Source organism: Eumetopias jubatus, unplaced genomic scaffold (genome assembly GCF_037043125.1).
Source record: "Eumetopias jubatus isolate StellerSeaLion01/CBP00866 unplaced genomic scaffold, mEumJub1_p1.0 scaffold_10, whole genome shotgun sequence".
NCBI lineage: Eukaryota > Metazoa > Chordata > Mammalia > Carnivora > Otariidae > Eumetopias > Eumetopias jubatus.
The window spans coordinates 10,292,874-10,309,574 of NW_028274816.1; the positions used below are offsets into that span (position 1 = coordinate 10,292,874).

A 16,701-nucleotide genomic window follows, 5' to 3' on the forward strand; every position below is an offset into this window, starting at 1 on the left:
TGGGCAAACCATGACCGCTTTTGACCATCCTCGGCATACCTGCTTGCTCCGGTTTCTCACCTCAGCGATGCCAGGCTTCTTCTCAAAGTGGCAGCTTATACCAGCAACACGTTCTGGGGTCTCTGAGTACCACAGGTTGCCTGCATTTAAGGCCAACCCGCGGAGCCAGGAGGTCTGCCCTGTGGGTGCCCTGTAGCCGGTCGTACCCTCCCATTCTTCTTTTGAGTTCAAGGGAGAGTGCTGCTCCCGGGGTAGGCTTGCTGTACTTACCAGGAAGCTGCTGTGTCAGCGTAGACACTCAGGAGGCAGCCCGCTTTGCCCCTTCTTTAATCTCATCCCACCTAACCGTATCCAGAACCACCCCTTGCAATTTCTGGCATATTAAGCACCTTTCTCTAATATTTAGTGCTGACAAAAGTTGTGACCTAATTGAATAGTCCCCTGACCGTGTCCCTGGGGAAGCTGGGAATGGGGCAGGTTGAGAGGCCTGAGTCTGTACCAACATCTTGCTGGGAAGCTTCCCTTCCCCCCTTTTGTTGGCTATTAAATTCTGAATATGTTCTCAGTCATGGATGTCCCCATGTCTAGGAAAAATAAGGTCATAAATATTAAGATTGAGCGATGAGAATAGACAGGTGAGTAAGAATGAAAAGCTTCAGTGACTGCGTGAAGCCGGGAAGATTGGATTTCAGTATTGGGCCTATTTAGCTCAGAAGTGTGCCTTTAGCAAAGCTCTTGATTGTTACTTTAAGAAATTTGGGATGAAATAGCCCAGGTAACACACTGGACAACAAAACCAAGGAAGTAACGGGCTGGGTTAAATTTGGGGTGACCAACTGTCCTGGTTGGTCCGTGCGGGAGGGGATCTCAGCAAGTGGGGTGTCAGGAGACTCGTGGGCGTGAATTGGTCACCCTAGCGGAAATTATGCCTTTGCATCTGTGGTCTTTTATATATGAGATGAGATTTCATGCTACAGTGGATGTCCAGAGCTCTTTTCATCCACCGACAGAGCACGCAGCATTTAGCCAGCAAAGAGTGAGAGCTTCTTTTCTATTTGTTTTGTTGAATAAATTCTACAAACTCAGATTCCAGTTGAATATAGAATCAGTCCGTTTTTAGCTATATTCTGAAATGGCTCTGGCAGATAGACATTCTTTCATGTTTTCTTCCTAGAAGTGATGAGGAGGCGTCTTTTGTGAAGCTGGAAATGTCTTTAGCTTATCTTTTAAGATGTACATACCATGAAGCCGGAGCCACTTGTACAGACTTAGAGTTTTAGATAAATTAGAAGCTCGTGAGTGAAAATTACAAGGTTCTTTCTAGAAGCCATAAAGGATTAGAGACAATTGGGAGCAATTTCAAGAGTTGTTTGATTAGGAGGTGGCCAAGGATTTGAATAAAGGTACAGGCCTCAGTGTCTTAACTTCCATGTTGTGTTTGCCACTCGGCTGCATCAGGCTAGTTGCCCCTCAGTGGAACAAGACCAGTGTTCATTAAGATATTTTCTCTCTGGGGCGCCTGGGTGGCTCAGTCAGTTAAGCGTCTGCCTTCAGCTCAGGTCATGGTCCCGGGGTCCTGGGATGGAGCCCCACATCGGGCTCCCTGCTCATCGGGGAGCCTGCTTCTCCCTCTCCCCCTGCTCCTCCCCCCCGCTGGTGCTCTCTTTCTCTCAAATTAATAAAATCTTTTTTTTTAAAAGATGCTTTCTCTTTCTTTATTATGTCCGTGGATCCTAGTATTAATAGCGTAGGAGCAGTAAGACTTTTATTTGGGTAGATGAGGAGGGCATTTATGTATTTCTTAGAAATTGATTTCAACCCTTTATGGGAATCTGTCCTAGGGAAACTTCTCCAACCTCTGCTTTTTGTTTTGTTTTGTTCTTTTGATTCTGAAACTCCCTTTAGGTGAAGTAGGTCAGGTTAACCAGAAATTCTCAGGTGTGTCCTTAAACAGAGGCCTCAGAGGGGGACACACTGTGAGAGGGAGACTTGTCATTCAGCCTTCTTCATCAGACTTGAAGCCACGCTTCTGAGCCTGTCCCCCGAAGTTGGATCGGCTTTGATCCTCCATTTCTTCCTTGTCCTTTTCTTTGCATTTAAAACTCCATGTTTGCCACTGTTGTCTCCATCCTCACCTTTCACTGCATTTTTTAATACTGTTTATACAACAACCTATTGTTTTGTGACTTAATCATCTTCCATCAGTTTTTCCTGTGAAAACCCCCCAAATTGCTCTTATGTTCTCTTTCTCCCGTGCTTCACTTATCTAGTCTATTAGCAGGTCTTACTGTTTTTCTCTAAAACATTCTGAATCTGATCACTGCTCACCATCTTCCCCTCTGTCCCTGTGGTCCAAGTCACATCAGCCTGCATGGATTATGGCAGCAGCTTCCGTGCTGGTCTTCCTGCTTCAAAGCCTGCCCTTCTCAGTCCTCTCTCTTTTCCAGAAAGCTGCCAGAGTGGTCTCCTCAGACTTGGATCACATTTTTTTCCCTGCTTAAAATTTTCTAATGGTTTCCCATTGTATCTAGACTTAAACCCCAAATTCTGACCATGACCAACGGAGGCCTCCTTCATCTGTTCAACTTCCCCTCTCCACCTTGAGCACCAAGCTATAGTCTCAAGTACAACCAGCTTGTTCCCACCTCAGGGCCTCGGCCCCAGCTCTTACTTCCCCTTGGAATCCTCTTATTCCAGACATTGCCATTGCCTGGATCCTCATTATTCAGATCTCCGGCCAACTTAACTCTCCCCAGCGATGGTTCCGTATAGAGTAGTGCGTCATTCCCGCACACCCCCACTGACTCTTACTCTTCTTAAATTATCCTTTGCTTTTCCATAGCAACTCATATCTGAATTTCTTGTTTCTTTACTTACTCTGTATCTCCCCCATCATAATATAATCTCCATGAGAGCACGGGCTCTGTTTTGTTCATAGTGCTTGACCCAGAGTAGTTGCTCATCCAAATATTAAATCAAGTGATGCAAATAAGCGTTTTCTTTTGGGAGAGTAACTGTATAGTTATATACCTGTATATTGGTCTCAAGAGTGTGAGCTGTGGAGTCTTAAAGAATTTTCCAAAGACTTTTCAATTGATAATTAAAAAAAGAAATAGTTTATTTTTTAGAGCAGTTTAAAACGGTTCCTAGCAAAGCTGAGCAGAAAGTACAGAGAGTGACCCTGTACCTCTGTTTCCATGCATGTACAGCCTTTCCCACTGTCTACATCCTGCACTGATGTGGTACGTTTGTTATAATTGATTAACCTACATCGACACATCATTATCACCAAATCCATATTTTACATTAGAGTTTACTCTTGGTGTTGTATATTTTATAGATATGTTTTATAGATTTAAAAAATGTATTATGACCTGTATCTGCCATTATAGTATCATACAGGATAGTTTTACTGCCCTAAAAATCCTCTGTAATCCTCCTATTCGTGCCCTGCCCCACACCCAACTCCTGGCAACTTTTTATTTTTTCTGTAGTTTTGTCTTTTCCAGAATGTTGTATAATTGATATCTTACAGTACATAGCCTTTTCCGACTGGCTTCCTTCACTTATTAATATGTATTTAAGTTTCCTCATTTCTTTTTGTGACTTGATAGCTCATTTCCGTTTAGTGCGGAATATTATTCTGTTGTCTGAATGGGCCACAGTTTATCTATCCACCGTTTTGGTTGCTTCCAAGTTTCGGTAGTTGTTGATAAAGCTGCTATAAACATCTGTTCACAGCTTTTTGTGTGGACATAGTTTTCAACTCATTTGGGTGAATATCAAGGAGGGCAATTGCTGAATCCTACCATGAGAGTATGTTTAGTTTTGTAAGAAATCACCAAACCAAATGGGGTTCCAAAACAGCTGTATCATTGTGCATTCCCACTGGCAGTGAATGCATGTTCTCTTATTCCATTATTTTTGTCAGCATTTGGTGTTATCAGTTATTAGTGGATTTTGGCCATTCTAATAGGTGGGTAGTAGTATCATGTTTTAATTTGCACTTCCATGACAAATGATAATGAGCATCTTTTCATATGCTTATTTGCAATCTGTATATTGGTGAGGTGTCTGTTCAGGTCGTCTGCCCATTTCTTCAGTAAAGTTGTTTGTTTTCTTGTTGTTGAGTTTTAAGAGTTCTTTGTATTTTGAATTACAGTCCTTTACTGAACATGTCTTTTGCAAATATTTTGTCCCAGTTTGCAGCTTGTCTTCTTATTCTCATGACAGTGTCTTTCATAGAACAGTTTTTAATTTTTCTGAAGTGCAGTTTACCAATTATTTTTTTCCTGGGTTGTGCCTTTGGTGTTGTAACCAAAGAGTCATCACCATGCCCAAAGTCATCTAGATTCCCTCTTACGTTATTTTCTAGGAGTTTTATGCATTTTATATTTAGATCTATGATCCATTTTGAGTTAATTTTTGTGAAAAGTGTAAAATTTGTGTCTAGATTCAATTTTTTTTTTTTTTTGCATGTGGATGTCCTGTTGTTCGAGCACCATTTGTTGAAGAGAGTATCTTTGCTCCACTGTATTGCCTTTGCTCCTTTGTCAAAGATCAGTTGACTGTATTTATGTGGCTCTTTTTCTGGATTCTCTTTTTTTTCTGTCCGTTGATCTATTTGCCTGTTCTTTTGCCAATAAAACATTATCTTGATTACTGTAGTTTTATGGTAATTCTTGAAGTTGGGTAAATCAATCTTCCAACATTGTTCTTCTTCAATATTGTGTTGGCTATTTTGCGTCTTTTGTCTGTCTGTATAAACTGTAGAATCAGTTTGTCAGTATCCCCAAAATAACTTGGGATTTTGATTGGGATTGCATTGAATCTATAGATCAAGTTGGGAAGAACAGACATCTTGACAATATTGAGTCTTTCTGTCCATGAACATGCAATATCTCTCCATTCATTTAGTTCTTTGATTTGTCCATCAGGGTTTTTTGGTTTTCTTTTCTTTTCTTTTTTTTTTTTTTTAATAGAGGGAGGGAAGACAGGGAGGGGCGGAGGCAGAGGGATAGAGAGAATCTTAAGTAGGATCCATGCCCCAGCATGGAGCCTGACACAGAGTTCTGTCTCACAACCCTGAGATCCTAACCTGATCCGAAATCAAGAGTTGGATGCTTAACTGACTGAACCACCCACATGCCCCTTTGGTTTTCTTTATGTAGATCCTTGTACATATGTTTTTACTTTGCAGTTCCACTTATTCATTAGGAAAGTGATTGACTTTTGTATATTAACCTTATATCCTGCAGCTATGCTGAAATTGCTTATTAATTCTAGGAGGGTTTTTTTTTGTTGATTCTTTTGGATTTTCTACAGAGACAGACACATCATCTATGAAGAAGGACAGTTTATCTCTTCCTCCTCAGTCTGTATACCTTTCATTTTCTTTTTTTGTCTCATTGTATTAGCTGGCACTTCTAGTGTGCTATTGAAAAGGACTGGTAAGAAGAGACATTCTTGCCCTGTTCCCAATCTTAGTGAGAAATCAAGTTTAAGTGTGATGTTAGCTGTAGGTTTTTTGTAGATGGTCCTTATAACGTTGAATAAGTTACTCTCTAGTCCTAGCTTACTGAGAGTTTTCATTATGGATTTGTGTTGGATTTTGTCAGATTTTTTTTTCTGCATCTATTGATATGATCATGTGCTTTTTCTTCTTTATCCTATTGATGTGATGGATTATATTAATTCATTTTCAAATATTGAGCCAGCCTTGCATACCTGGATAAGTTTCACTTGTTTGTTGCATATAAGTCTCTAAGACGTATAAAAAAGTATATAAAATATATATTGTTGGTTTCTATTTCTAATATTTTGTTGAGTATTTTGGCATTCATGTTCTTAAGAGATATTAATTTGTAGTTTTCTTTTCTTGTAATACATTTGTCTGGTTTTTCTATTAGGGTATTGCTGGTCTCATAGAGTGAATTAGGAAGTCTTCCTTCCACTTTTTTCTTCTGGAAGAGTTTTTAAAGAATGGGTATAATTTCCTCCTTAAATGGTTGGTATTATATGTTGGCTAATTGAACATAATTAAAAAACAAAAAGAATTCACCAGTGAACCCATCTGGGCCTGTTGCTTTCTGTTTGCGAAGGTAGTTAATTTTGATTCAATTTCTTCAGTACACATAGGCCTATTTAGATTATCTGTTGACAGATTGAGCAAAGAATTGGTCCGTTTTTTCTTTCTTTTTTTAAAATTTTATTTATTTATTTGAGAGAGTGAGAGAGAGCATGAGCAGTGGGGAGGGGCAGAGGGAGAAGCAGACTCCCTGCTAAGCGGGGAGCCCAAATGCGGGGCTCTATCCCAGGACCCTGGGATCTCATGACCTGAACTGAAGGCAGATGCTTAACCAACTGAGCCACGCAGGTGCCCCAAGAATTGGTCCATTTCATCTACATTATGTCTTGCCTACAAATTTGTAGGCATAGAGCTGTTGAAAGTTTTACTTTATTTGCCTTTTAATATCCATAGGATCTGTAGTGATGTTCCCTTTTTTTTTTTACATTAAACTTTATTTTTATTGAAGTATAACATAATACAAAAGAGTATGTAAATCAGGAGTGTAGAGCCAGCTATACTTAGTGAGTTTTTTTTATTTCTGGTATTAGTAATTTGTGTTTTTCCTATTTTTTTTCTTAGCCTAGATAGGCGCTTATTGATTTTATTGGTCTTTTCAGAGAACCAGCTTTGTTTTATTGACTTTCTCTGTTGATTTTCTGTTTTTCATTTCATTGATTTCTGTTCTAATTATTATTTTTTTTCTTTCTCTTTTAGATTTAATTTGCTCTCCTCTTTCTAATTTTGTAAGGTTGAAGCTTATATTGTGGAGTTTAGATCTTTCCTTTGTAATATATGTAGTGTGTTAATTTTTACTCTTCAAAGTGCTTTTTGGCTGCATCTCACAAATTTTGATGTTGTATTTTCATTTTCATTTAGTTAAAAATACTTTAAAATTTCTCTTGATATTTCTTCTTTCACCATGGTATTTAGAAGTTGTTTAGTCTCTTAAGTATTTTGAGATATTCTAGCTGTCTTTCTGTTACTGATTTCTAGTTTATTTCCTGTATGGTCTGAGAGCAGACATTGTATGATTTCTATTCTTTGACATTTTTTTTGGTCCCAGAATATGGTCTGTCTTGGTGAGTGTTCCATATGAGCTTGAGAAGAATGTGTATTCAGCTCTTGTTGTATGAAGTAGTCTGTAGATTTCAGTTATTTCCAGTTGATTGATGGTATTCTTGAGTTCAACTGTGTCCTTATTCATTCTCTGCCTAATGGATCTGTCCGTTTCTGATAGGAGATGTTGAAGTCTCCAACTATAATAGTGGATTTGTCTACTTCTCCTTGCTGTTCTGTTAGATTTTGCTTCATGTGATTTGACTCTCTTATAAGGTACATACACATTAAGGATTGTGATATCTTCATAGAGGATTGACTTTTTATCATTACGTACTCTCCTTTTTATCCTTGGTAATTTCCTTGTTTTGAAGTCCACTCTGTCTGAAATTCATATAGGTACTCCAGCTTTGTTTTGATTAGTGTTAGCACAGAATATCTTTCTCCACACCTTTATTTTTAATTTATATGTGACTTTATAGTAGTGAATTTCTTGTAGACAACATATAGTTGTGGTTTTTTTTTTTTAGTTGCGTTTTGTTTTTTCATCCACTCTGACAATCTCTGTCTTTTAATTGGTGTATTCACTCCTCTGACATTAAAAGTGATTATTGATATAATTGGTTTAATAGCTACCTTATATGTTAATGTTTGCTATTTGTTGCCCTTGTTCTTTGTTCCGATTTTTCTCTTTGGACATCATTTCTTCAGATATTTATTTTCTGTCAATCTCCCTCATTTTTATTTTTAAAGATTTATTTATTTATTTGAGAGAGAGTGCACATGCATGGGGGAGCGGGGGATGGGCAAAGGAAGAGGAGAGAGAGAATCCGAAGCAGACTCCACACTGAGCACAGAGACTGACTCAGGGCTGATCCCACGAACCATGAGATCATGACCTGAGCTAAAACCAAGAGTTAGATGCTTAACTGACTGAGCCACCCGGGTGCCCACCTGTGTCATTCTTTTTCTTCTGGGAATCAAATTATATTTATGTTACACTGATCAGTAGTATCTAATAGGTCATTGATGCCCTTTGATTTATCTGTAGTCTTTATTTCTCTGTGTGCTTCATTTTTGGGTAGTTTCTATTTCTATGTATTCTAGTTCACTGATTTTTCTGCAGTGTCTAAAGTGCTATTAATCTCATTCAGTGTGATTTTTTAAATTTCAGATACATTTTTCATCTTTAGAAGCTTCCTTTATTTATATGTATAAAAGATGTATATGTGAAAGAAAGATATGTATACATCTTATATATATGTATCATATATCATATATGTCATATATATCTTTCATTTCTCCATTATGTTTTTTATAAGATTTTATTTTTTATTTAAAGGTCTTATTTATTTGAGAGAGCAACAGAGAGAATGGTAGAGAGCACAAGTGGGGAGGAGAGGGAGAAGCAGGCTCCCCGCTGGGCAGGGAGCCCGACGTAGTCCTCGATCCCAGGACCCTGGGATCATGACCTGAGCTGAAGGCAGACATTTAACCGACTAAGTCTCCCAGGTGCCCCAGATTTTACTTTTTTAAAAGATTTATTTTTGAGAGGGAGGGGGAGAGAGAGAGAGAGAGCACGAGCAGGGGGAGGGTCAGAAGGAAAGGGAGAGAAGTGGTCTCCCCACTGAGTATGGAGCCTGACGTGGGGCTTGATCCCACGATCGTGACCTGGCCGAAACTAAGAGTTGGACGCTTAACTGACTGAACCACCCAGGTGCCGCTATGAGATTTCATTTTTAAGTGATCTCTATACCCAACATGGAGCTCAAGCTTATAACCCTGAGATCAAGAGTTATAAGCTCTGCCAACTGACCCAGCCAGGCACCCCTCTTCTCTGTCACTTCTCAAGTGGATGCTGGATATTGTGAATTTTATTGGGTATCTGATTGTGTTAAATTCTTTTGAATAGTGTCGGACTTTGCTCTAATGACTAGTTAAACTATTTGGAATAACTTGGTACTTTTGAGGCTTGCTTTTAAGCTATTAAGTGGATCTAGGGCAGCCTTTGATGTAGAACTAGTTTAGCTCTACTACTAAGATGATGCTTTTCCAAGGACTCTATCCATTATCTCATGTAGTAGGAGCCATTCTGACTGCTGAGAACACAAAATATCCCCAGCCCTGTGTGAGCTCTGAGATTTGTTCAGCCTATTTGCTGGTGCTTCTTTTCCTGCCCTTGGGAAGTTTTCATTCCCACCTGCACAGGTTAGTGCTCAGCCATAGACTTGGAAGGAACCCTTCTACAGATGTCTGCTTGTTTTCTCTTGGTACGGGTTCTCTTATTCCAGTATTCTCTTACAATCCTTGTTGCCTGGCTTTCCTAAACTCCAGTCTCTGTCTTCATAATTCCGCAAGAAGGAAAACTGAAAACTCTGGGTTCTGTCTGACTCCCTCCCACCCCCCTCTACTCTGGCCTTGACACTGTTCCAGGTTGTAAGCTAGGGCAATTTCAGGCCTCCCCTGTTTTGTTTTTCTGTCTTTGGGATTGTATCTTGCTCTCTTTTCCAGTGTCAGAAATGTTTGTTTCCTATTTTTTGGTCCATTTTTATAGTTGTTTAAGGTAGGAGGGCAAACCTTGTCACTGGTACTCCGGAATGTCCAGAAGCAGGAGACCTTCAGTTGACATTTTGCATTTCCATTATTTTGTTTAGAAGTTAATTTTGCTGCCCTGTAAGGGGTGTGGTGGTTTTGCCTTTTAGTTTAAATCATTATGAGTGTTGGTATCTTGGTAAGAAGCCTCTGTTATTTATGTAGGAAATCACCCAGTGCCGGGGAATAGTACTGTTCCATTCTCTTCTTTGTAATAGAGAAAGTGATGTCCTAAGCAGAGGTGATAGAGATTTTGCCTGACATGTGGCATCATTTCTTAGAATATGCAACAACTTGGCCTTTGGTTTTTCTTCCACTGTGTGTGGTTTTAGGCTTATTCTTCAGCTGATGAATTCACCACCTACTCCATTCTTGGGCTGTGAATCCATAGGCTTGAATTCTGTCCTGAGTGCCAAAACTTTGCAACTGCTGAGTTGGTTGGTTTTTTGCCTGGAAAAATTGTTAGGGCAAAATTGATACTTTGGGGAGAAAAAGAGGCAGATTTTCAGATGAAAGCTCTTCCACCCCAAATAGTATAAAAAATTTTTGGCTTATTATCTAAAGGCATGGGTAGAATTTGATGTATCATGAGAAAGAGAAAGAAGCTCATAAATAGTAAACTTAATGATGAGTGGGCATCATAAGACCACACATAAGTAGGGTAGCCATGTATCCTGTTTGCTAAAGACAGTCCTGAACACCTGTTGTCTTGGAATAATTACCATCCCCTTTTTTTCTTGGAAGTGTCATGGTTTTGATGTCTCTCTCTGTATACTTATATACATAAAAAGTCATCCTAGTTGTAAAGAATGGTTTAAAGAATACAAAGTAGGTGTTAATTCCCTGGTTATTGTTGTCCTTGAACGATGGATTTACTGTTTACTTTGTATTTTTGTTGAATAGTTTATAGTGACTAATAAATGTATATGTGTGTGTGTGTGTGTGTGTGTGTGTGGTTTTATTTTTTTTAATTTTTGGTATTTTTCCTACAGATGATCTCAATGCCACCCACCAACACTGTGTTTTGGCTGGTTTACCACCTCGGTTTAGTTCTACCCACCGAGTGGCAGAGGTAAGTGTAAATAAAAATGTGATTCAAACTTAATTGGATGTGACAGCAGTGGTTGAATGAGCAATTTTGCATAGAGTTTTGGAAGAGTATTTGATAGGAAAATTGCTTCCATCGAACTTGACATTAGCCTTTATTTACTTGCTTTTTTAGCTTTGAGCTGTGAGGGATACAGTTTTAAAAAGTGTGTTCACAGCATGGGATTAGTATATTTTGCTTCTTTGGGGTTCTGTTTCTTGGAGAAGGTAAAATACTATTGGCAGGTGTTGCTAGCTAGAGATTTTCTAAGGGGTTTTTATCTGTCAAGGTCAAGGACAGGAGATGGCCAGAAGGAAATGGGGAGGGGGCACCTGGGTGGCTCAGTCGTTAAGTGTCTGCCTTCGGCTCAGGTCATGATCCCAGGGATCATGGGATTGAGCCCTGCATCTGGCTCCCTGCTCAGTGGGAAGCCTGCTTCTCCCTCTCCCCCTCCCCTTGCTTGTGTTTCCTCTCTCGCTATGTCTCTCTCTGTCAAATAAATAAAATCTTTAAAAAAAAAAAAAGGAAATAGGGAGAGTTTGTGTGCTTGTGCGTGTGTTAGCTGTGACCAGACTCCGATGGTTGAGAATTTACATTTCCCTTAACTTTTGGGTCAGGCTTCTGGGCATGTGAATGTAAATTAAGGAGAAAGTTACAGTGGTGCCCAGTAATTTCTGAGCTGCCCAGTTGAGTTCATAACCCAGATTTTATTGCTAAATTCTGCCACCACTTGCGGTGGCTGTTGGTCGGCTGATTAGACCAGTTCAGAATGGAAACTTAGGAGGTCAAAAAACTCCTAGTAGTCACCCTGCGGTACTGTGTGATCAGTTAAGGAAGGTTCCAGAGAGCAGGCGAATAATCGTGAGAAGGCCTACAAGTTGACCTCGTATCCAAGCTTGTTATCTGTGCTTTGTTTTGTAGATTGACTTTCCATCTTGCCACAGGGGGACCAGGGTGGGAAGTTGGGCAGAAGGGATACAACACAGTGGCAGGGGAACACAAACACAAGCCCTTCTCAGTCCCAAGACTGAGTCTGTAAGGCAGTGGCATGTCGTATGGTAATTAAGTGGCTTTCCTCGTGGACTGGTCATGTTGCTGTGGGCCAGAGAGGGCCTGAGTGTCTATTAAATCAAGATGCCTTCCAGCCCATGAAACATGCCTTCGTCCCTTTCTCCTCATGTCCCTTGCCCCGCTCTCTTCCATTCGCTCATCTGAATATTTGCGTGCCTGTCACGTGTACAGTGGCACGATGGGCTTGAGAGATAGAGCCATCAACATCATCCCCAGGACATCTGTGATGAGCACTCCCTTTGTTGAACTTCCATTTTAGTTGGGGAGACAGATCCCAAACAAATGAACACATGGATAATTATCTGAGAGACCTGAAAGTAAGTTCTGTTAGGCAGTCGGGAAGGAAGGACTGACTGAGTAGAGGGAGGAATAGAAGGAGGAATGCGTGTGTGGACAAACGAATGAACTCTTTATTGGGTGCTTTTGCTGTGCCAGGCTCTTGGCTGACTCTCAAGCCTGGGTGATTTGGGGATGACATTGCCATTAGTAGAAACAGCAGTTGAAGACATTGGGGGAAGACAGTAGTTCATTCAGTTTTGAACAGGCTGAGTTGGAGCTGCCCAGTGGAGCAGTCCGGCAGATAAAGGCAAACAAGGGACTAAAGCTCTCCTCCTCCCTCTCCTGCAGTAGGACATGCCTACACAGAAGCCGCCAAAAGGGGCCCTCCGGAGTACAGTTTGAACAGTACCCCTGTGCCCTGATTTCCTTTTTTTCCAGGTGGACCAATTTTATGAGGGTAGCGGTACTTTCAGAATATCCGGAGAGTCAGCATTTTCTGCTTTAATCACAGCTGTATTTGTGTCCTCTAAGTTTTAGGCAACATTGTGAGCATTAATTAACTTTTAAATAAAGAAGCGGGTTTGTGTAGTGATGCTGTTGGGAGAAACACATTATCTCAAATCTATGTCTTATATAGTCTCTGTACTTGAGTTCAAGCTACTAATTAGACACCTCCACTGTGAATGATATAACGATCTTGCTTTCTATGTTATAGATCAGGGTCAGCAAACTGTGGCCCGTGAGCTAGCCAGCTGTTTTAATAAATAAAATTTTAAGAAACACAGCCACACTCATTTGATTCCATATGGTTTATGGCTGCTTTGGAGTTACAAAGGCAAAGCTGCAGAGTCGCAACAAGACCTTAAGGCCTGCAAGCCTAAAATACTTAGTATCTGGCCTTTTAAGAAAAAGTTAGCTGACTTTGTTTTATGTGATCTTATGTATACAGGCTTTAATAATCACCTTAAAGTAAAAAGTAATTTTTGAAACATCACCATTTTAAGGTCACTTTTTATTTCTATGAAAAGTCAAAAATGATAATGTTCAGTGTTGGTAAAGTTATGGTGAAACAGGTACATTCATATACTTCTGGAAGTTTTTCTAATTGGTATACTTTTTGGAAAGCTATATGGGGATGTGTCTAAAGTACCATAAAAATATCTTTGATCTCATAACACTGTTTTTGGGAATCAAGCCTAGGAAATGCTTCAAAGAAAGCATACACACAACACATATAAAAATGTTCAGAGTGACTAAGAGTAGTGAAGAGCTGGACAGAACTTTAGTGCCTCTGTAGTACATGACTAGTTTATTAAATTAGTATCACTTCAGTGAGCAACCATTGAAAATACTTACTTTGAGTACTTACGTACAGAGAAAAACAGAATAGACACTGATGTATACATTCTGATCACAGCTGTGGGGACAAACAAAGAATCATGTGCAATAAAAATAATTAAAATAAGGTAAGGTGACAGGATTATTATTTTATCTTAAAAATTTTTATTTCATGTATTGTCAGTAATAAAAGAGGGAAAAGATTTTTTTTCTAATATGAAAGTTACATTATTATTTCCCTCAAGAGAAGAGATGGAAAAAATCCATGCAGTGTTGTAGCCCTCACTTATTTTATAAATGTCCTCTCCTTCATACAGAATTAACATGGCATGTCTTATCTGTGCCACACAAAATGATTTGCTATTTTCTGTCCATTCAAAATATGTCAGAAACAGATTGTCTTAAGGAAGTGATGTTCTGAATTTCATTTTAGTTAATCAGAGAAGAAATCCATTTAGTTTTTCGGTTACATGTGACTAGATTATGTCTGACAGCTCTCGACTTTTATTGGATTTTTTTCTTCTGGTTGGAAAAGAAGAAATCTGTTCTCCTGAATATCTTTTTTTTTTAATTTAAATTTTATGAATTTTATATATAATTATATTGTGACTAGGTAGTTACTCAGACGATTCAAAATTCAGGAAGTACCCAAGAATAAGTAGTTTAAAGTCTCTTCCTCCTAAAGCCAACCAGTTCCTCCTCCCCAGAGGCAACTAGTGTTATCAGCTTCTTGTTATCCTTTCTGTGATACTTAATACATATGTAAGCAAATATGTGTTTAATTAAAAACATTTTTTATACAAATGGTAGCCTACTCTACATACCATTCTGCACTTTTGTTTTAGTAAGCCTTGGTGATAACTTACCAATATGTAATTCATACCTTGGAGTAGGCAGTGGTTTTTTTCGATATGACACCAAAAGCACAAATAACCAAAGAAAAAATAGGTAAGTTGGACTTCACCAAAGTGAGAAACTGTTATGCTTCAGGGGCGCCTGGGTGGTGCATTGGGTTGAATGTCCAACTCTTGGTTTCAGCTCAGGTTATGATCTCAGGATCATGAGATTGAGCCCTATGTCGGGTTCTGCACTCAGCATGGAGTCTGCTGGAGATTCTCTCTCTCTCTCTCTCCCCCCATGCTCTCTCTCCTCTCTCTACAATAAATAGGGGCACCTGGGTGGCACAGTCAGTTAAGCATCTGACTCTTGGTTTCAGCTCAGGTTGCAATCTCAGGGTCGTGAGATTGAGCCCCACCTTGGGCTCCATGCTCAGCACTGAGTCTGCTTAAGACTCTCTCTGCCCTTCCCCACTGTTCTCTGTCTCTCTCTCAAATAAATAAATCTTTAAAAAAAAATAAACAAATACATCTTAAAAAAAAAAACCCACCCAACCCTATTATGCTTCAAGAGGGTTCCATCAAGAAAGTGGAAAGAGAACTTATAGAATGCGAGAAAGTATTTTCCCATCACTTATGTCACAAGGTACTTGTGTCTAGAGTATATAAATAACTCTTACAACCCAATAATTAAAAAGATAAATAATCCAATTTTTTTAAAAGACAAAAGATCTGAATAGACATGTCTGCAAAGAAGATGCACAAGTGGCCAATAAACACAGGAAAAGATGTTGAACATCATTAGTCATCAGGGAAATGCGAAGCAAAGCCATATTGAGTTATCACTTCACACCCACTAGAATGTGGGTGTGAATGGCTGCAGTCAGAATCACAGTGACAAGTACTGGTGAAGATGTGCAGAAATTAGAACCCTCCTGCACTGCTGGAGGGAATATAAAATGGTTCAGCTGCTTTGGGGAACGGGCTGACCTTTCCTCAGAATTTTAAATACAGTTACCTCAGGAGCCAGCCATTCCATTACCGGAGAGAGATGAAAACTCATATGTGAATGTTCTTAGCAACTTGACTCATAATAGGCAAAAAGTGGGAGCAATCCAGATAATGAATGGAAAAGCGAAAGTGGTATATCCATACAGTCAAATATTATTTGGCAGTAAAAGGGAAGGAGTTACTGACACGTGCTACAACATGGATGAACCTTGAACTGTCATGCTCAGGGAAAGAAGCCAGTCACAAAAGATCACCTATCGTATGATTTTATTTTTAGGAACGGTCCCGCATAGCCAGACCTGTGGTCACAGGAAATAGACTGGTGGTTGTCTGGAGCTGGGCAGGTTGGCAGGAAGGGGGCAGCAGGTGACTGCTAAGGGGTACCATTTGTTTTGGGGAGGTGACCAAAATGTTCTAAAGTTAACTCTGGTGATGGTGGCATAACTCTGTGAATATACTATAAACTAATGAATTGTATGTTTTCACGGTGTGACTTTTATGACATGTGAATTATGTCTCAATAAAGTTGTTACCCGTCCCTGCCAAAAAACAAAAACAAACAAAAAAACGGGCCTTATTATAGGTTCTGTACAACAGATAAAACTCTGAACACCCAGAAAAAAAAGTACCCTCCCTCTCCCCCCCCTTTTTTGGCTGTAAGTATGGCTTCACTGTAGTTTATTTAACAAGTCCCCTATTGATGGGAAATTTAGGTTATTTCCAGTCTTTTTAATAAATGGCATTGTGATAAGTAACCTCTTACATAGGTCACTCGATACTTGGGAAAATAAAAGTGTGACTAGAGCATGTTTATAGACAGACAGGTTGCAGGAGTGGCTCCGGGATAAAAGTGAGTGGTGATTCAGCTTTGCTTTCTGTTTTTTCCTTTGTAGCAAATTGGAGTCGCCTGCTCTTGTGCTCCCAGCACTCTGAGATCTTCATATTAAAATACGCATTAGTCAGGCTTCTGTATTTGGCACCGTAACTTTGTTTTTCCCAGGCTTATCCGTGACACATTGTGTAAAATGGCAGTAACCATAGAAAGAATTTTTATACCAGGGCATTAGCCTTCAAGGTTATTTCTAAGGGATCTGTTTAAATTATATATGTCGAAAGAGAAACACTTTAGGGATACATTTTCCTCATTGGGTCGGAAGGGTATTTATAGCTTGCTTTTTATCATTCTAGGAAATCATGTTGTCATCAAAACCAATAGATGCACACTCCGTCTGCATTCTTTTCTTTTCTGACATATATCATTCAAAGGAGGAGTTGTCCATTTGACCTCTGTTTTGCTCCCACAGACAAAGAGAAGGATGAACTAGTTACCTGTGCCCTTGCCAATACCAAGGTACTAAGTT

General features: G+C 39.5%; 1 protein-coding gene across 3 annotated transcripts in view; it reads left to right on the plus strand.

Annotated features, from left to right (window-relative positions):
* The window catches only part of FTO (FTO alpha-ketoglutarate dependent dioxygenase), a 372,292-nt gene that overhangs the window by 148,800 nt on the left and 206,791 nt on the right, over positions 1-16,701 (plus strand). For all 3 annotated transcript variants that reach the window (XM_028093842.2, XM_028093856.2, XM_028093848.2), the window contains exon 5: positions 10,711-10,790. In XM_028093842.2, coding sequence (XP_027949643.1) covers positions 10,711-10,790 — 80 coding nt within the window. The remainder of the gene's footprint in view (positions 1-10,710; positions 10,791-16,701) is intronic.